We start from the raw sequence: 21,035 nt of genomic DNA on the forward strand, positions 1-21,035 counted from the left end.
ATTATAAATTTAATTTTGGAATTACTACCACACATTTAAACTTTGTAATAAAATTGAAGGTAAAGTAAAATAAAAATTTTGTACATTTTTTTTTAACAATTTATTCTGTGCAATATTCTTAAAAAGAAATGAGCAAAATTAATTTATTGATAAAATATATTAACGAATAAACTAAATATAGTTTAATACAAATGTTATTTTTAGATTTGTGCGTTCCTTTAAAATAAAATAATTTTTAAAGAAACCATTTACCTTTTTTTCAATAATTTTTATTATCTTTTTCAGTAGCACAAGAGAGTTGTAACCGATTATGCATTGAACATAAATACGAATCAACGTGTGGTGCAATAAATTTTATGTCAATTTAATAGCTATTACGTTTAAATAATTCTTAAAAATTCTATAAGAAATTTATGCTATAAATCGGTGAGGCGATGCCACTTTGTGTGCAAGTGTGATCAATTCTGGAAGAAAATATCGTACGGTATCTCATACATTTACGGATAAAGTACCGCTAGCCGCGCACAGGCACGCATGCACGTCATGTTTGTGCGTACATATACCTGTATATGCGCGGGTGTGTATTCGTATTTACAGTCATACATAATGCACATGTGTGGAAAGGAAAGAAGGAAACGATGGAAGAACGACTAGAAAGGAGAACAGGATTGAGAGGGAAAGAGGAAGAAAAGCATAAAACTGAAGGAAAATAGAAAAAGGAGCGAGATCCGGCCACATGAAGGAAAGCTGAAGGATTAGAAGAAGATAACGAGCGGCGGACTAAGTCTATGCCAGGTATGAGTACGTAGCGCATTCAAGAAAAATGCCTAGATGATCAGTTATCGAGGAAGAAACGAAGAATGCATACTGAAAAGAACAGGGACGGATTTGTCGATTAAATATTGATTTCTTTTGATGTAGGTTCGTGGATGCAATCATTTATTACGGAAATGAAAAATTAAAAGACATGCCATATGTTGTTAATGAAGCAGTCGCCATTGGTATCTCAAGTAAGAGTAAAAAAATTTTAATCGGCACTTTAGAATTTTGTAAACAGGATCTTCAATATTGATAAGTTGATTAAAATATCTATTAGATATTTTTCTTTTTTTTTTTTTTTTTAAATAATGTTACTTATTTTATAAGCAATAATCTGAATGTTGATTTTAATCGTTGCAGTGGTTTATTAAAACGAAGAAACAAATTGCAGTTAGCACCGCCCCTGTCAACAACCCTATCCCCTCCGGATAACGTTCACAAAGCCGGTCGACCAGTCGTTCCGTCTTGTTTCTTTCTTTTTCTTCTCTGTTTCTCTCACCTTCTTGGGCTGCCACCGCATTGAGGTGGGGGATCCGCACACCCTGACCCACAAGTAGGCCCTGATCTCTACCTAGTCGGTGCCCATCAAACAAGCCGAGGCAGGCGATGTGACTCCGTACGACGCAACATAGTGAACGTTGAACTCGGCGGCAAAGAGAGACAGTTTGATACGCACGTGATCAAGACCGCGCGAACAAAACAGTGGATCTATATTTGAGACAATTTGTCTCTCTTTTTTTTTTCTTTCTTTTTTTTTTTAACTGTTTTATTTGATTGAAGAAAAATCAAAGACAATTAAAGGGAGGCTGAAGATGATATTAAGAGTCGCCCCTGAGGGCATTGTCCTTCTGCTCGCGCTCATCGGATTAGTTGGCGGGCAGGATGATGACTCCTTGGCTAGTACCTTCTTATCAGGTAAGTGGAGTGATTTTACAATTAATTAAGGCATTATATGAAAGACTAATATACTACATTATTTTTTAAAATTTGTAGAGAAAAGATTTATCACAAACCGTGGCAAAATTCATAGTTTGACTTGCATTAATATTTTTTAACGGATGTATTATTAAAAAGACTGATGAAGAGATAGAATCAACGTATAACTTACAGTCATTTAAATGTGAGCGACTGGAAAAGGGGAACAAAAATAATGATCATTACATTCAGTAAAAAAAATATTTCCGACAAGTAATATTACGTTATAATTATACAAAGTTTTATTAATCGCTTATACATCTGTATCTTTTTACAGTTACGTGAAATTATTGTTTTTAAAATGTTTTTTTTTTTTTTTTTTTTTTAAAGCATTGTTAAATTTGAGATCCGTTTTAGGTCAGAGCTGTTTGTGTTGAATCGACTTTGTCTCCTTTTTCCCAATTTGACAAGCGGTGGGATTTTTTTCGTATGCAATGCACGTAATATACGGCCGACAAAAAGTTATCCGGAAGCGATGGCGGTGACTTCGAGAAATAGAAATTCGCGTGCATTGACTGTATGCGGCGCACGCTTTTATAGATAGAATCTGGAAGGATGCGACTGTTCCACTTTTAGGAGTTGAGCAGTGCTATGCGGATGATGGTCGCGATTCGCTAGCCGTAACAGGGCCGCTGCTTGTAAGCTTAAAAACTAGGAAGTGATGGACTCGTCTTCGTTCCACGTACCTAGGCTAGCTTTACTTTTTATTCAATTTGGTTATTATTTGCGGAGCCGGACTTCCCGTCAGCCTGATTTTTCACTACCGTTATCACAATAAGCAAAATTAGTTATTGCTTTTTTATCTTGAAGCAGAAAGACGATACATTGAGACGTTTTCTACTATATTATGGGAAATTTGGATTTTTATAAATGTGATCTATCGTTTGGAGCTTATTGAAAATATTAGGTAACTTTACATGTTTTTATGTTAAAGAATTTTTAAAATTGAGTTTTATTATTTATTAATTTTTTTTCTAGATATTAATTATGAAATTGTAATTAAATTCTTATTACAGAGAGTGACAAAGAAATACTTTTTATAGACGAGTGTCGGAATGAATAAATTTTGATTAAAACATGCATCTCTAATTAAACTCATGTGTGCATTGCGTGATGTAGAAAATATAACGTAATTTTGTGAAATTACAATGATAGAATCTCGAGTTGATAGTATTTCACGCTACGGTAATTCTAAATTCCTTAAATTAAAATCATTTGAATTCTACAAATTACTATAATTAAGACGATCAATATGTAAAATAGAATGAACGTCTTTTAATGTCTCGTTAATGATATGTACCCTAAGATTCTAGTTCGGAATCCGTGCTCGCGTTGGCGGAGGGAGCAGCTCGGGCTTCGCGTAATAATCATTCACACGAATCCGAAATTGAATCACGGCGTTAGATAAAACACGTGCGACGTCGAAGATAGTTATATACGCGGTCTGAGTTGAACCGTTCATTAACTACCGTTATGTTTGTTTGGTCCGTTATGCCTGCCAAAGTGAAACCAGCCGAGGGAGTCGAATATTATCTGTGCGAATTTCTTGCCGGAACGCGGTTGTGGTGTATCGCACATGACGCGATACTTTCATCCATTCATAATCAACCGAATTGACGTCGATCATTAAATCTGCAGTGTTACAAAATACATGCACGATTTATTCATCGGACTCGCTTTTGTGAGTAATTGATTAAAAAAAAAAAAAAAAAAAAAAAAAACATTTGTCTAATTTAATATCGCACATTTAGAAGGATTAAGTAAGAATTTCTTGGCAAATAATTTTCTTTAGATTTTTATTAACGTATATAAATTATTCTGTTCGCAGGAATGTTTTGTAATAATTTAATGAACCGTGCTGTTCATACGAAATGTGATAATTTGACGTGAATTCTCTGGTCCGTCGAAGAGCTTCGGTAACAGTTGAGGTAGCATTCAGTTCATTAGCTTCTCACATTCGTCAAGATCAAAACCTGGCCATTCTTGACCACCTTCGTAAAGGTGGTTTTGCCAATAAAATTACGTATGCAGGAATTTCTGTCATTCGTTGACCTCCACTACGTCTAGGCGATATATACAGTTACATTGATGACAGCGGCAGGCGCGACAGTTGTAATTTCGTAAGAGGCTTTCCTTTAATCTTACTGCCGCCGGAGTTGTGAAGTAACATCTATCTCTGCAGTCCACGAGGGCTTTACCCCGACCCGCATCTCGGCATATTCGAATCGAATATATTTTCCTTCTTTCCCTCGGTCGGGCTCTGACTCAGAAATAGGAACCGTTACAATTCTGATCACCGCCAACACTTATGTCACCGTAGCTTTTACAATAAATACTTTTGTCCGTCTTTTTTTTCTTTTTTTTCTGTAATTAATAAAATTGTGAGGAATTTAGTTTTCTCGTTTAAATTACTACGTGATGTCAGTTTTAATAATAGTAATTTTATTGTGAATTAAAATATAACAATTTTTTTTTATGTTACAGGTTTCTTAAATTCGTTAACAAGTACAGCAAAAATCGCTGACTGCCCGGGTGTATGTGTGCACGCGCTGGCGACGTTAATGTGTGATGACGTTCTCGAAGACGTGCAATGTCCAACGGCGAGTATGCGATGCTGCCTCCAGGATCCGATCAATGGTACCGGCTCGTTCGAAAATGCGATTGATGACGAGGAGCCCACCTCGATCATGTCCACGACGGTTATCAAGACCACGACGATTTCTACGACACCTGCGACAACCACCACAATGCTCAGCACACATACGTCGCCTTCTGTTTCTTCGACAAAAACTACACCGGTATGTTCAACAGATTTAGTAATAGAGAAAATAAGCTGAGCTGAAAAACTACTCTTAGAAAGCTATTACTAGAAAGCAATACATACACGCAGCACGCACACGTAAAATGCACGTGTGTGTTTATATAAATTATATTTTTATATAATTTATTTTGCATTAAATTTATATATATATTTTTTTTCTTTTTATAGGAAGGCCACAACGAGACAAGTGAGAAGTCGTCAAGTAAGAAAATTACAGATACTATCGTTGATATAATTAATCTTGTATTGTCAGAAAGTTAATATAATTGAAATTTATTACTCGACTAATTATCAGCTGTGTTAAAACTAACTGTCGTTTTCAGTGAAAACTTGCTCAGGCATTTGCATGGCGGAAAGAATCGCTGATTATTGCGACGCCGTGTTAGTGATAGATACCCTCTGTAAGCCGGGCTACAAGTGCTGCGTGTCCAGAGACGCTTTCGGGGACACTCCGCCACCCGAGCTTCAAGTAATAGATCGACTGAATTCTTCCCGTTACGACGAGAAGAATAGCGGAGGAACTTCCAGCAAAGTTTCATCTCCGTTAACGACAACGCGACCGAATGCATCGTCATCGAGCGTCTTTGCCAGTGCCACAGCAATCGCGACGACGATGACTACGGCGACGACGATGACTTCGACGACGTCGACGTCGACGATAACGCCTGCTACCAGGCAGCCATCGACGGCAACGACGACGACAAGACCAAAGCCGGTACCGTTTAAACCGTGCAAAGGAAAATGCACGAGTGGTCTATCTGCTCTCTTCTGTGAAAACATCGACGGCGATGCCGACTGTCCTCCTGATGATTCCGTATTAACGGTCTGCTGCATCAGTGAACCGCAAAAACAGGTAATAAAATTTAACATATTAAATAAATTTTGTCTGTCTAAAAAAGTTATGGGAAGCTATAAAGTACAAGAATTATTAAAAAATTCTTTAAAAAATTTTTTATTTGAAAGCGATATTGCTTAAATATATACAATTAAGTAAGATTACTGTGAAATTATTGGTAGCAAGCGTAAAAAATGTCGCTTTGTTTAGGAAACAACAACCACGACGACGATCCGGCCGGTTACGAAAACTCCACAAGCGAAGCTGTCGCCGTGCCCTGGTTTTTGCTTGTTGACCCTCATGGCAGCTTTCTGCGAACGACCGAATGTGATCATAGCGAAGACGTCGACTTGTCAGTCTGGTTCCATCTGTTGCGATAATACAAAAAGTCAATCGCAGGTAATTAATTTGTTATTCGATAACGCTTTCATATCCAACATTTATCGATCAATTTATAATATAAAGGTAACGTAAAAAATTTTAATTAAAAGTATCGTTATTTTTTAATTTTTTTAAGTATATAGTTAAACTTGTAAAATATTTAATTCTAATCTCTGCTTCTTAATATTTTAGACGCAAAGGCCGAGGCCGAGACCGACACCGCGACCGCCGACGACAGTATCGTCGTCGCCGGATCCACGTCCGGACTGTCCCGGTTCCTGCATCGTATCCTACTTGTCGTTCACCTGTTTCAGTAAGTAGCGGTCGCGCAAAGAATGTGTTTCGCGTGGACGATGCCTCATGTTTATTCAACACGTTCGCAGGAAATGCCGAGGTGACGAGTCTGTTCAAGTGCAAGAAACAGGGACATCAGTGCTGCGCGCCGAAATCTCTGATAAGAGAATTCCATGGTGGAAATTCTACAGAGCCGGTTTTAACTAATAGAAATGACACGTTCCACGTTACCTCGCGGCCTTACACCACACCGTTTACTACGCCGTGTAAGTGTTCGATAAACTTATCGCTTACAAGATCGTAGAATTAGTAGATATTATTTTCTGGCAACATAGGCTGATTTAAATTTAAATTACTACATTGATGCAATTTTAAATTAAAATCAGCTTAATTGTTTGGTGGTATCAAGATCCGTATAAAGGATCGTCAATTTCATAGATGAGGCGATGACGGTTATCACTACCACTAGAAGTCCGGTGTACAGTAAGTACGTTTGCGGCGTGAAGGGAACCTCGCGTGGACCGATTCAAGCACGAAGTTCCGAAAGAGTCTCACGTGTGGTAGGTGGTGAAGACGCGGACGCCAACGAGTGGTGTTGGCAGATCGCTTTAATAAATTCCCTGAACCAGTATCTGTGCGGAGGCGCGCTGATAGGCACCCAGTGGGTCCTCACCGCAGCGCATTGCGTCACAAAGTGAGTGAATATTATTTATTGTGTAGATAAATGTAAAAAAAATACAATCTTTCGTACGCGCGGAATAGATAAAAAAATTATTAAAATAAAAAAACGCATTTATTTTCAGCATTGTGAGATCTGGTGACGCGATTTACGTGAGGGTGGGTGATCACGATCTTACTCGTAAGTATGGAAGTCCGGGCGCTCAAACCTTGCGCGTCGCAACGACGTACATCCATCACAATCATAACAGTCAAACTCTCGACAACGATATCGCTCTGCTGAAGCTACATGGTCAAGCGGAGCTAAAGGATGGAGTTTGTTTAGTCTGCTTGCCGGCACGGGGTGTCAGCCATACCGCCGGCAAGAGGTGCACGGTTACCGGTTATGGATACATGGGAGAAGGTAGTTACATATCTGTGCGCGAATATTCGTATATGCATTTCATCGTTTACTGTAACAATGTACGATGCTGTTCCATAGCTGGTCCTATACCTCTTCGGGTGCGCGAAGCGGAGATACCGATCGTTAGTGACGCTGAATGCATAAGGAAAGTAAACGCGGTGACTGAGAAGATCTTCATTCTACCAGCTAGCAGTTTTTGCGCCGGTGGTGAGCAAGGGAATGACGCGTGTCAGGTATATTCGTTTCTTATATCTATAAAAATAATCGACTGTACGTACTTAGCATATTTGTAGCAAAAAATGTTTAGCACTTAATTAATACAAATTCTTTGTTGAAAAATATTTAATCTAACAAAAAAATTAACAAGTTACGTTAATATGTAGGGTGATGGTGGAGGTCCTTTGGTATGTCAAGACGATGGCTTTTACGAATTGGCCGGACTGGTGTCTTGGGGATTCGGCTGCGGTCGTCAAAACGTGCCGGGAGTGTACGTAAAAGTCTCCTCTTACATTGGTTGGATAAATCAGATTATATCGGTGAATAATCTCTAGTTTTTATCTTTTGGATACTTCGATAATCGAACGTATCTAATTTATATGTATTTATTTATTGACTTTGAACATTATAGTACCTTTCCGCGCTTGATGATGCATAGTGCATTATACTACACATAAGGTAGAGGCGAAAAGACATAGACATATAGAGATAAGTTCGAAATTATTTATAAGTATACTGCATATATTCGTTAACATATATATTTTATGTAGTTTATGCAATATTTCATCTATAAAAAGAGAGAAAAAAAAATGAAGTCGCTGTCTTTTCTCCTCTGCACAGTAATAGTAATTAATGTGTATAAAAATAGATATAAAAAAATTGATATGAAATAAATTATACTTTGTATTTATTTATTACTTTATTATTCTATTTACTAATTTATTATATTCATAGATTTCAAACGAAAAAGACGATTACGTCAATCTTATGTCTGTTGCGTGTGCAAATATTAGTATTTAATCTTATTAAATCGCAAAATTATGTTTCCCGATGGAACTTATAAGTTTTATATATTTTCCTTTCATCCAGGCTTTAAAAATATGATCGTTCTATGCTTTGTATATTATCGCGTTACTCGTAAGTTGTACCGCTCACATCCTAGATATTTAAGATCTTTATTGTTAAATCCAAGCGCAAATAGATCGTACACCTTGATATCAACCTTAATAATTAAGTAAATTAAGTGTCAGTATAATTTAAGTGCAGCATAAAACGTGTACTGTTTGTAAGCCATCAAAGACGGAAATATTTATTGTTTAATGATGTTACTGTTCTTATATATATATAAAAAAAAAAAAAAAGAAAAATTTATAATAAGAATTAAAATGATTGCATAGAGATACCGCATTTTAATTCTTAATTATTCGATTGTTCTACGAATATTTATCCGAAGACTAATTTTTTATATACGGAATAACTTGTTTTAAATTAACTTCAGGACTTCCCGACTAGAGTCATCTAAATTACATGAAAATTCTAATTATAGTAATTAGATAACTTATCAGTGACAGCTTATCTTTATCTATGACAAATGACGTAAGGCTCCATATTGCTCTTCCTATAGTTTAATGAAAAAAAAAAAAAAAACAAGGAGGGTTAGGTTACGTGTCACCGTGTTAATTAACCTCTTGTAGTCACGCGATACGCGGTTTGTATTCACGCTGGAATCGATTCGTGCGCGTATTCATATAATTAATACATATAAAAACGAATTTTGTACAAGTTTGAGATAACAAATCATCTGCTATGGCAAATAAGATCAAGGTAATATAATATTAATTGATTTCGTATGAATTATCTCTAGCTTACACGTCGTACTTGAATTACATTCAGAATACACCGACTAAGTATATAAATATCGTACGCGATTAATTTCAAAACATTATTTAATAAAAATATTTACATTGTGCATTACAGATAAATGTATAAGAGGATTATTATACTAATACTATATTTTTATTTTTAGGTAGGAATAATATGTGGCTCGGGTCTGGGCGAAACCCTAAGCAAATCGTTTAATTGTAGCAGCACTACGAGTCGCGAGAATGCAAAGAATGATTTTGGATATCCATCCAGTGATCTTTATCACGGATGCATCCATGGAGTAAATGTGGTTCTGTTAGCCAGGTAAAAATTTTTTTTTTACTCGTAAATATATGTTGAAAACGTGCAGTCAGACCTTGTACGATAAGATTTAATTTATCTTTTACTTGAAGTTATTTACTTGTTCATTTAGTTGATAGCATTATAACTAAAGTCGTTTCTTATTTATTAATGAAAATACTCTTGCGTCTTGATTCAATGCAGACATGGTGTAGGACATGTATTTAGTCCTACCGGAGTTAATTATCGCGCTAATATAGAGGCACTCAAGGTTGCCGGCTGCACTCATATATTGGCATCTACTGCATGTGGATCGTTGATCGAGGATATCGGTAGGGGACAATTAGTTGTGCCTGATAATTTTATTGACAGAACGAATTCACGAAAAGGCACATTTTACGATGGTACATCTGCAAAGTACAGTGGTAAGGTATATAATTTATATTTTTGCACAATGCGTATGTATCTTTATTAAAGTATATTTCTTGCAAAATTGAAGGAGTATGCCACATGCCAATGGAGCCTGCGTTTGATCCACGAACGTCAAACACTTTACTAAAAGCGGGAAAAAATTTAGGTTATAACTTGAGAAAAGGTGGAACAGTGATAACTATCGAAGGACCGCGCTTTTCCTCCAAAGCAGAGAGTAATGCTCTGCGTATTTGGGGTGGACATCTGGTCAACATGACTATATGTCCAGAGGTATAAATACTACGATAAATTAATATACGATCTGTTATAATTTTTTAATATTAATTATATAATTTTTATTTTTTTTATGTTTTGTGGAATCAGGTTTTCTTAGCAAAAGAAGCTGGTCTTCTGTATGCAGCTGTCGCAATGGCGACTGATTATGATTGTTGGAAAGAAACCGAAGATACCGTTCATGCAGCAGATGTATTGGTTGTGTTCAGACAAAACGTTGATAAAATAACGAAAGTTTTACTAGAAGCGGTAAAGATTATTGGCTGTGAAGATTGGGAGCAGGATATTCTCAAATTAAAGGTATGTATATACATATATATATATTTTTAGTAGCTAGTAATAATGAAGAAATAAATTTCAGGATTTAATTGAGAGCAGCAATGTAACTACAAAAAAATAAGACTAAATTGTAAAATAGCCTATTGAAAAAAAATCATTCCTACCTATATAATCATAAACATATCAAATTTACATAAAATATATAAGATTTCAATACAAAGTTTTATGAAACTTTTACACATTCCATGTGAAAAGTTGCATTATCGTTTACTTAGAGAGGTATTATATTAAAAATCAATTTATTTTATGATAACTTTTATAACCACAGATAATAAGTTTCTATAAATACAAATTATTACATAAACTGTTATATTGTTGTGTGATTCTATACAGTTTACCTTTTATTACATTTATAAGGTAATCCGCGGCACATGTAAGTATTGAAAGGCAGATATATTTATAGAAATAACAATAAATTATAATTGTCTAGGAATGCAGTAATAAATTCATGAACAAAAGAATGCTGACAATTAAACTTAATATTTATTATACAATTATTTTTACTTACAATTCGCGCAAAAGTCAATTGACTGTATAATCATTTCTTTAAACGTATCTACATAATTGAACTGCTTCCGTGTATATGTATCTTTTTTTTTTTATTACATTCCAAGTTTTATTTTTCTGTATAGACTTAAGGAGTAGACAATATTTATTCTGTATTGTCATCGATTTCTTCTAATATAATTAACGCTTAATTAAAACATTTTACACTGAATTGCGTTTTACAATAATCTTGCAACTCAAAATATAATATGGAACTATGGATGCTATACATTTTTTTATGTACAAGCAATTTACATTGTGATTAATATGAGAAATTAATCTCATTTTAATGAGAATTTCTTTAAAAAATATTTTTTTCTTTATTGTATGCATTTATACTATAATATATTCACAAAAAAAATATTTTGTGCAGTTTGGAACGGTATTAACTAAAAAAATAATTAATTTAAATAAGAATTAAGAAATAAAGTCATGTATTTTTGTACAAGAATAATATATATAAACTTGTTCAAAAAAAAAAAAAAATTATTTTCCAATTAGTAAAATTTCAGTATTACAAAATAAAGACATTAAAAATTTCTTTTAATAAATTGACTGTTAGCATAAGGATTTTTTTCAATTTGTTAAAATATTTAGGCGCTAAATAATAATTATAATAAGCATATATTTTAATTGAATGGTTAATAATATATTAAAATTTTTCGTAATAATATGACTATCAGTTTTCATACGAACTATATGTAATATAGGGCTTTTTCTTATTCCTAAACTAGCTGCATTAGTTTAGAATAATGCAGTCAATTTAGGAATAAAAATTTTCAATTTGCGTATATTACGAGAACGTAAAACTTATTTTTGTCGTCAATAAATTTGTTTGAATGAAATATTAGATAAAAATACATGACAGAAAATTCTTAGTATTTGACAAAATAAGTATATATATATATATATATATATATATATATATATATCTTTTCTAGCGGTTAACAATTTGCTTTGATAAATATTCAACATGACACACTTAGTGTGATTCTTTACAAGTGATGTGACAAGATATATATATATAATTTTTCTCTTAATTTTTGTTCTCTTATGCATTAATGAAAAGATCAGCACTTCAACTCTGTATACAACAGACGAATGGTTAGAATTAATTACATTATGATAACTATACTTTGAATACATTTTTGTGTCGCGTTATCATGTAAAATGTGTCTCGCGCTGATTTCAAGTATCGAGAACAAGATTAAAATAAATTGCTGTGTAAATACATAAAGATACACTATGCCAAAATTATATATAAAGGAATGAACAATGGACAACTTATTATATACAGATTTGAATAAATCATAATTTATACATTCCAATTTTATTGTTTAGAAAAATAATGATTTCCGGCAAAATCTATGTGACAAGTTTTCAATTACAATATAACCTGATTTAATTAAATACGACGATTAAAATAAAATTCAGTTTTCTGGAAGGTGTATTCTTTTCGTATATTGATACAAGTGAAAGACTTGTATGTACCCACCGCCAGGTTCTTAATGTAATTGAATTTTATCATCCCAATATATAAAAGGAAGTGCAACGTTTGGGAGGAAAAAAGCAAATATTAATGATTAGACCTTATTATCAACCATGTCCACGTTGATTTTGTAGTAGACATACGGGAAATAATCATTTTGGCCAAAACCTAATCCTGGTATATCCACGCTCTGTTAAAATTAAAATACGTAAGTATAAAATATTTCGCTTAAACATACCTTTTTGTATATACATATTATTTTTAACTCTAAATATTAATGCACATTTATATATATTTACTTACATCTTGATTATGTTGCGCCGTTGTACCGGTAGCAGATGAATCTAAGTGAGCGTAAAGCTGATTTAGAGCGTCGCGTAATCTTCTCGCGCACTTTTTATGCGGGTGGAGTAATATTGCTTGAAAATTGACAGGCAAACCATATCTACAAATTATTTATACTGTAATATATTAATATTATATATGTATGTCTTTAAATAAGACGCATTCAGATGCAGTAATACCTAAGAACAGATTCAACAAATACGCGCAAAGCTTTAACGTGAATCCAAGCGCAAAAGCATTCACTGAAATTCACTTTTAACCAACGAACAAGCGGTCCAAATTGCTTCTTTTTGTCAGTTACTAACTTCGTAATTTCATTTTTTCCTAAAATATAATGAGATTAGAATATTTATACTTTATATATCCTTAATTTCTAAAAATATCTAATGAATTATTTTCATTTTTTTTAATTATTAAACCGTTTACAATAAGTTGTCGTGTAAATCATTAAAAAATTTCCATATAACAAACCTGCTGCTAATTCTTCTTCATTATATGTAAAATCTCGCACAATGAACTTCTTTTCACGAGCGTGCAATTTAAACTCGTCCATTACTTTTTTAAATAAAGTAACCGTAAATAAACCATATTCTGAATCCTGAGTAATAAGAATTGTACTGCGTGGTACAATCATATCCGTCAATTTTTCGTAACCACCGTACCATTCTTGAAAGCTGGATCTAAAAAAATATAAGATACATATAAATAGTAATTTCTCACGTATCTGTAAGTTATAAATTTCAGTTGACTTTAATGTTAAATATTAATAATAATATTATAATAGGAAAATGAATAAATTATAATTGCATCACTTTACCTCGGTACAATTACAAGCAAAGTAGTTAAATATTCGCTGTCCAAGATAAAATGTTCCTTTTTCACTAAATCCGCTAAATTTCGTGTTAATAAACTTCCGCTGTTGCAAATTAAAAATCATTTAGTGAGATTTACATAATCGATTATATCTAATTAAAAAAAAAATTAAAACTTACGTCTGTTTCTTTTCTAAATTTTGTAAGCTGCCTTTCAAATTGTTGTATATCGTAGATTTAGTTTTCAAATCAGCATCAATCTGTCCTACTTGTTTACTGATGATATCCGCAATGTTTCTTAGAGATTGTTTGATGGGATATTTGGCCATGTCCCACTGGAATCGAGTTATATATGATGGCAGATCACCTAATAAATTTCAAGTATTAATTCAATTATTTTTGGACAATCAATTTTAATAAGCAATTTTATAGACAGAGCTTTAGAACATAGTTACATATTTTTAACATTTAATAACGAGTGTAAACCTTACGCACACAAGTGTAGTAAATGTAAAATTTCAAACATTCAAAATTAATAATTTTCTTAAGCTCTGCATATATATAATCAACATATACAAATGCTCATATATGTATTTTTTTTGTTATAATAAATCTAATGTCTGAAATAACGTTTTTAAAACAATAATATATAAAATAATGAGATAAATGATTTTCATACAAGCAATTTTTTGATTTTACAATGCCGCTTATTTATTGTATGCATTACAAAAAAAAAAAAAAAGAAAAGAAAAAAAAAGAAAAAAAAAGAAGCCGAACATTCATAGAAAATATCATGCACTTTATAATGAACAGATACATGAATACTTGTGAGAATTAATTTTTTTACACAAACATAACACACTTGACATTATTTATATAAAATTTTGTGCACAAAATTATAATACAACAATATAATATAAAATTGAAGTTCTATTGTGCATAAAACTTTTAATTAATACACACAAATAATCGCGTGTAATCTAAAATTTAAAACTTTTATGTATAATTTTGTACATGCAGGTTTTAACAATATCTTAAGAATATGTGTTATTTTTTGGATTCAGCGACATGATATGGGTAATTAGCCATCGTAAACTAATGTGCAATAATGCGATAAGATAAGTGAAGTAGCTAAAAAAAGCAGTTTGTGCTATGTGAAATAAATACATAAAATGGTAATAATACATTATTCCCTTTTTTTTTCTTGTTTAGTTTTGTTAAATTAGATATGTGGAAATATGTTTTCTCGTAGCTCTTATATAAGAGCAACATAAATTACATATAATAATTATAAAGCACATTTGTTTCTTGTTAAGTTCTATTCTAATCATGCATAGTATTAATCGTAAATTCACGTACCGATCGATAAATATTAATTAATTTCTACCAATGCTATTTGTGCTATAATATGTGCTACTATCTACAAACCATTGTCTTGTATATGTATTATCGTCTGTATTAATAATGTGATTAATTTATTGAAATTATATAGTAATTATTAAAATAAGAATTAAAGATTATCATTAGGAAAACAAAAATATAATTCAGGATGAAATAATTAGAATGAAATTAAAACGTGTAATAGATTTCCGAGTACATTTAAATGTTAAATGTTACTATACTTTATGTTTTTTTTTTTTTTTTCTTTCTTTTTATGCAATTTACTTCCCTAAGTTTTTATTTCAATTATGTCTTGCATACACGCATAAATAATATTAAACATAAACGATAGCGAATATATATCTTCTCATAAATTACTGTAACTTTTTGTTTTAACACGTACAACATACACGCAAATGCGCGCATACACACACACGCGCGCATACAAACACACACTCACGCACTAATTAAAATTGCAATAATTCGTAAATTAAGAACAGAAGCAATATACAAAAGCTGTGAAAGAACAAAAAATAGAGCAAAATTAAGAGAAGCTGGATTGCCTAGTGAACAATCAAATTTTACAGCAAATTGATTTATCACAAACTGGGATACTGAGCTTTTTATGTTCATACAACGGTGTAAAACTGTATATAATAATATACATAACTAGTAGAAAAGACAGAAGACAAACGAGCCAAAACCCAAAGATACATCAGCGAAACTTCTTGAAGAAAATCAATTAAAAAAAAAAATACAAAAAATAATAATAAATAAATACATACACACTCATTATAATCGGGATGTGCTACGGAATGATGTAATTTTCCTTTAACAACTTTCGGTTTATTAATTCGGTTCATTAGATGCAATCAAAACCATTTTTGATTACAATTTTAAAAGATGTATTAATCTTAATTTAAATACATCGTTTTTATTGAGAGAGAAAAAAAAGATAATGTGAGAAAAAGAGAGAGAAAGAGAGATTGTCATGTATCGTGTTTCTTGCTGTTTTTTTACGATTAAAAAAAAAATTTTCTTTTTAAAAATACTTTCATTGTAAATCAAATGCATATTAAAAAATTATTAAGACACGTTTAAGAGAATAATTTTAACTACAATACTATACGAAGACAGAAAAATAAATAACGCATCCTTATTAAAAATATTCTATATGTTTTACATTTATGTATGTGGGTGTGTAAAGTATAAAGGTGATATAAAAAAAAAAAAAAAAAATTAGTATTAAAATACAAATGTTATTCTTCTAAATTTATGTTACAGAATTTAAAACTATTTTCTTACCTCTGTTCTTTACTTCTATTTCCAGACTTTTTCAAGTGTCTATATCATCCTGTAAATTATAACAAATATCTCTACTCAAGCGTTTTGACAATCTCTCTACTTTAAATTTTTTTCCTGCATTTACCTCCCAAGAAAACGATGATGAAATTCAGTCTTTAAACGAAATACGTAGTGCACGGGACGAACAAAGCTTTGTAGCTATGTATCAAGGATAAGGACAAGTTGGAGGAGGAATGACGGCCTCGTATCGGTCGGCAGTGGCAGGGTACCTGGATTCGGCAAATTGCCACTATGGTCTTGGTCTTGGTCTTGGTCGCTGTTTCGGTCCGCATCGTTATCGTTGTCATCGTCACCTCCGACTGACTTGCAGATTGATCGATCTGGATCTTTTACGGTGGTTCTGGTCTCCGGGCGTAACGGTGGCTGCCACCCAAACTCCCCTTCGCTGCTACAGTTCGATGAGAGAGAGGAAAGGGTCGGACTCGCGGGAGTAGGGCTGGAGCGTGGCGTCGAAGGTACAGAAGCAACGCACCAATGAGCATGGTAGCATGAGTATATTGACGAGGCATAGTTGTTGGATTGAGTTTTGACATCACAGATGCCTTGAAGATCGTACGACTTCTTTTCGAACACGGGAGAATGACCGTTGTGATGCTTATGGGAGCTATGATGATGATGATGTTGATGGTGGTGATGATGATGGTCGTGGAAATGATGACGTTGGTGATGATGCTGACCTAAACAGGCGGCCGGCTCTGGTTCGGACTTGTCCAATTCCCTCCACTGTCTGTGATGCTCCATCGTAGTCTTGTGTGATGGTGTAACGGGGGTGTTTGGCGGGGTGTCCGGACCCCCTTCGGGGCTCGAGCTCTCCCCATCCATTGATGTTTGACCTATCCATTACAGCCCAGTCCCAATCTCCGCGCGATCTTTCTTATTCAAGTCTTGCTCAACTATTATTGTCTCCTACGCAAACGCCTAACGACAATGCTGACGAAACTGAATGAAAAACAACTCAGGAGAAGAAAACGTGGAGTATTTAACGAATTATCATTAACCGAAGTAGCAAATTGTAGATTTAATATCGTTTTAATTATATAAAATATCAATTAAATAAATGTTAATGCTCCAAGAGATATTTATAGATAAAAAATAATATCTTTAATAACGTTCGACAATGTATTAACTTTTCAGCTTTCTTCTCAGCTTTAAATAATTGTATAATATTTATAATTTAAATGGCTATTTTTTCACATTTGTAAATTACATTAAAATAGATGGCCAAAAACATTATCTATTCTTTCAGGTATATGCTGCTTCTATTTCTATATATTAATTTAAATGTACCGAGAGAAAAATGTAATTCCTTGTTAACAATTATCATACAAACGTTAAATACTCCAATGTAGTATGAAAAAAATAACGAAGTAGAAAAACTAAGCAACGAAAGAATTATTCGAGAGAAATAAAGTAATACGAACAAAATGTATATACTGGAAAATAAAGAAGTAACAATCATTGCGACTTGAAATTATACGGTGCGAACAAATAATAATATGAAAGAAAGCTCGATAAGAGAACCAAGGAAAATAAAATCTTATAGTGGCTAATCAGAGCTTTGTGACCACAGTAACCCAAACGATTTCGCGTCCTGCGAAAAATTTTCACCGACACGCATGTGGTCCGTAATTTCAAATCTGTCTATATACTTTTGTTTCGTTTGTCCTTTACATATGTATTACGTATCTGTGTCTTTCGACAAGCTTCTTTTTTTTTCACCTTTATACCTTAATATAAACTTTTTGCGTAGTGCATGTATACGAGCAATTATTAATAAAATAATAAAGAAAGGTGGGGAAAAAAGGGTTAATGTGGTCAAAGTTAAACAAAAGTAAGCCAAGCAACATCACAAATGTAAAAATAAATTTTAGTAGATAATGAACGAAAACAACTAAACACATGAATAAGCATTCTACAAATATATCAACTAGATATTATATGAAGCATATCATTTTATAATTTATTAAAGATTAATTAATTATATAAATATATTAAAGTCTATTAAAATTTGCTGAATTGTTAACGTAATTATTTAATATTATAATAAATAATAAAAGGAAAAGAGTAAAATTATTTTCAATTTACGATATGCATCATATATATAGATGTTAATACATATATACTACAGAAGTTTGTCTGTATTCACCTAATTAAACTATTAAAACATGCAGAAATGTTCTAACATTATGCAACATATCATACGTTTCGTACGTCCTATTTGTGTATACAGACAAAATTATTATAGTCTCATTCTATCGAACTACAACATGAGGTACCATAAAGAGAAACGGGGAATCATACTTTTTTTTTTTTTTGCAAATTGAACTTAGTCTTACTTCCAGTAAATCAGGAATAAAACTTGGGGTAATCATAACTGAGAGATATCGAAGATCACTGACAAAAAAGATAATTCGAAGTGTGCATGTTTCGTGTTGTGTGGTATTCATTGGTGCTTTAATTAGTTAACAGAACGTATCATCCTAAGTTAGAACGTTATAAGAACATGATGCATAGACAATCGATCGATACCTGTTAGCAAGGGTCCAAAAAAAAAATTTTTATTCACCAACGATAACGCGTAAAATTAGTTCTACGACTAGCTTTCTTAATCGACTCGGATAATCGGCACCATGCACACGTATCCATGATATTGAATAGTGTGAATTGTGATATTCTATAGATTCGCATCTTTTTACTTTTACTCTTCTAACATATCTATTCGTTATTCTCTAAAAGAAAGTGGGAAATGCGAGTTTAAATAATTAGAATAAAAGAAAAAGATATCTTGCAGCGCTTATTAACTTTTCTTTTTCTTTTTTTTTTTTTTTACGATGTTAATTAAACGTTGTCTAATATTCCAAATAAAAATTAAACTAATTAAATAAGAATAAACAGTTTGGACCCCTGAATAGACGATTTAATCCTCACTTGTTTATCACATGGACGATCATTAATATAATGTAAAGCCCAAGAGATAACAAGGCAACAAGTTTTTCTTTTACTTACTGTTGTTGGCCATCAGGTTCTCATGCAACTTGTCCCTCTGATCCTCCAAAACCTCGCCCAGATACGTTGCTACTTTACGCGTTACTTGTTCGACGTAAGCGTCAAGCTTGCCGAGGTCGTCCGACAAGCCAACTAGCTGGTCCAGAGTACCGACTTTCAGATCAGGAATGTGAAATTTGTAGTTCACCGATAACGAATGTTGCTTAGATGTTAAATTGTTCATGGTCTCCCAGGTTTGCTGGCAGGTTTTGTCGCCTGGGGCAGATATCAGCCAGTACTCCGTCATCTTGAGTGATGGTGTCTTGCAACTAAATCTCTAATATACCTGAAACAGTTATAATAACGTCACGCGACTCGAAATCTTCCTGAGCAATTCTTATTCTACGTTTAAATAAATTAGTTACCGAACTTTCTCTAGTTTATAAGTTATCCGTCGCTAAAGTGAACGTAACATTTCAAATGGGAAATATGCCTTTGTATTATAATTGTCTTGCGTTTCACTGACACTTTGCTTTATCTACAGGTAATTCGAAAAACCGGAGCACGACTTGCCATCCTGTCAGTCGCCCGCTAAATCAGATGCGCACTGCGCCGATCGTATTCGCGCAGAAAGCAGCTCTTTCGAAAGCCGAGGGACGATTCCGACCATCGTAGACTGAAGAATTAAATTCGCGAGTATTTGCGTACTGCCAAATGTGAAGCACGAATGGGGGTGTGGCATAGCGAGTGCCTGCTCGTTATGTAATTAGGTACGTTTTCCACGTGACCGTGCGTACGAGCCGCTCAGTTTCTAAAATGAACTTTATTAATAATTTTTTTCTTCTTTCAACGGCAAATAACAGAAAAAAAAATTCCAAATTAATAGCAACTAGTTTGTCTACGGAGAACAGATTTAATACTCGATTAATAGACTCGGTTTTTATCTATCTGTAACCGATCAATATTGAGAGACAGAGAACGAGCGAGAAAGAGAAAGACGGAGAGAAAGACAGAGATAAAAAGGGAGAGAGAGAGAGAGAGAGAGAGAGATAGAGGTAGAAGAAGTAACAACGCGCGGTAACGCCAAGAGACGCAGCAGCGTGTTCTCGGGCGAAATATCCGGATTCTTAACGGCATGCACGAGTGGACGGAAAGCGATCCCAGGTAAAAGAAAATTAATCGTCGCTTCCAGATCCAATGGCGTCGGCGAATCTCGAGCCGTCTTCGAGAGGATCGATAACGCACGGATGCGTCGTCGTCGGTGGTCGCGGGGGAGCGTGAAACGTTCGACTCGTGAAAACTTGGCGGTTTGATAATTACGTGCCGGGTAATCGGCGCCTGGGGGTTCCTCGCGGACGGGATCGCTCGGCAATCGCGTCGTTTTATGCAGCCGGAGGCAGCCGTCACGAGACCAAGCACGCGCGTGCGTTCTCGTCGAGGTGGAATGTAAACGCGGCCACGACTCACGTACCAGCGAGCGATCGCCGAATCTCCTCTTCAGCCTCCTTTCGCGTTGTTGTCGAGGTCGCGCGGCCGAACGTCAGGTCCCTTTTTCCCACTTGAGGAGACTTCAGAGGATCTCGCGGGCTGGACGACGCTGCACGTCGACGGCGAAACGATCAGAGACCATTGTGATCGCTCACGTGATAACAATTTGCGTGCTGCTGCTGCCTTGTGACCCACCCGACAACTAAGCCGCGAGC

The 21,035-nt window shown here is 33.9% G+C and overlaps 3 protein-coding genes across 7 annotated transcripts; 2 read left to right on the forward strand and 1 right to left on the reverse strand.

Moving 5' to 3' along the window:
- The first annotated feature begins 3 nt into the window (after positions 1-3).
- On the forward strand, positions 4-8,603 carry Mas (trypsin-like serine protease domain-containing protein masquerade). 3 transcript variants are annotated; one of them, XM_070668035.1, is made up of 13 exons: positions 4-795; positions 922-1,010; positions 1,180-1,734; positions 4,279-4,592; positions 4,784-4,817; positions 4,939-5,468; positions 5,661-5,849; positions 6,024-6,144; positions 6,215-6,391; positions 6,564-6,819; positions 6,929-7,206; positions 7,285-7,439; positions 7,590-8,603. In XM_070668035.1, the coding sequence occupies exons 3-13, from the start codon at positions 1,632-1,634 to the stop codon at positions 7,755-7,757; spliced, it is 2,325 nt and encodes a 774-aa protein (XP_070524136.1). In that variant the 5' UTR covers positions 4-795; positions 922-1,010; positions 1,180-1,631; the 3' UTR covers positions 7,758-8,603. The 3 variants fall into 3 exon arrangements, with proteins under 3 accessions (XP_070524136.1, XP_070524137.1, XP_070524138.1); XM_070668036.1 differs by lacking the exon at positions 922-1,010; XM_070668037.1 differs by lacking the exons at positions 4-795; positions 922-1,010; positions 1,180-1,734 and adding an exon at positions 3,729-3,914.
- Positions 8,604-8,853: 250 nt separating this feature from the next.
- LOC139109191 (S-methyl-5'-thioadenosine phosphorylase) lies at positions 8,854-10,720 on the forward strand. Its single transcript, XM_070668070.1, has 6 exons — positions 8,854-9,027; positions 9,230-9,390; positions 9,571-9,791; positions 9,866-10,068; positions 10,162-10,371; positions 10,433-10,720. The coding sequence occupies exons 1-6, from the start codon at positions 9,010-9,012 to the stop codon at positions 10,469-10,471; spliced, it is 852 nt and encodes a 283-aa protein (XP_070524171.1). The 5' UTR covers positions 8,854-9,009; the 3' UTR covers positions 10,472-10,720.
- Positions 10,721-10,874: 154 nt separating this feature from the next.
- Positions 10,875-21,015, reverse strand: Vha44 (V-type proton ATPase subunit Vha44). 3 transcript variants are annotated; one of them, XM_070668065.1, is made up of 9 exons: positions 20,804-21,015; positions 19,354-19,678; positions 16,557-17,180; positions 13,783-13,969; positions 13,608-13,706; positions 13,262-13,470; positions 12,970-13,114; positions 12,749-12,890; positions 10,875-12,635 (listed from the first exon to the last, which is right to left on the reverse strand). In XM_070668065.1, exons 2-9 carry the CDS (start codon positions 19,637-19,639, stop codon positions 12,540-12,542), a joined length of 1,788 nt encoding a protein of 595 aa, XP_070524166.1. In that variant the 5' UTR covers positions 19,640-19,678; positions 20,804-21,015; the 3' UTR covers positions 10,875-12,539. The 3 variants fall into 3 exon arrangements, with proteins under 3 accessions (XP_070524166.1, XP_070524164.1, XP_070524165.1); XM_070668063.1 differs by lacking the exon at positions 16,557-17,180 and having other exon boundaries at positions 20,804-21,003; XM_070668064.1 differs by lacking the exons at positions 16,557-17,180; positions 20,804-21,015 and adding an exon at positions 19,758-20,397.
- Positions 21,016-21,035: the final 20 nt, after the last annotated feature.

The sequence above is a fragment of the Cardiocondyla obscurior genome, linkage group LG16, assembly GCF_019399895.1.
Source record: "Cardiocondyla obscurior isolate alpha-2009 linkage group LG16, Cobs3.1, whole genome shotgun sequence".
Taxonomy (NCBI): Eukaryota; Metazoa; Arthropoda; class Insecta; order Hymenoptera; family Formicidae; genus Cardiocondyla; species Cardiocondyla obscurior.

Coding starts and splice junctions, on each gene's coding strand:
- Mas (XM_070668035.1), top strand. CDS start 1,632: ATGATATTAAGAGTCGCCCCTGAGGGCATTGTCCTTCTGCTCGCGCTC. Junction 1,735..4,278: donor GGCTAGTACCTTCTTATCAG/GTAAGTGGAGTG, acceptor TTTATGTTACAG/GTTTCTTAAATTCGTTAACA. Junction 5,469..5,660: donor TCAGTGAACCGCAAAAACAG/GTAATAAAATTT, acceptor CGCTTTGTTTAG/GAAACAACAACCACGACGAC.
- Vha44 (XM_070668065.1), bottom strand. CDS start 19,639: ATGACGGAGTACTGGCTGATATCTGCCCCAGGCGACAAAACCTGCCAG. Junction 17,181..19,353: donor GAACCTGATGGCCAACAACA/GTAAGTAAAAGA, acceptor TGTAATGGATAG/GTCAAACATCAATGGATGGG. Junction 12,636..12,748: donor CGGCGCAACATAATCAAGAT/GTAAGTAAATAT, acceptor TAATTTTAACAG/AGCGTGGATATACCAGGATT.
- LOC139109191 (XM_070668070.1), top strand. Junction 9,391..9,570: donor AATGTGGTTCTGTTAGCCAG/GTAAAAATTTTT, acceptor GATTCAATGCAG/ACATGGTGTAGGACATGTAT. Junction 9,792..9,865: donor TACATCTGCAAAGTACAGTG/GTAAGGTATATA, acceptor GCAAAATTGAAG/GAGTATGCCACATGCCAATG.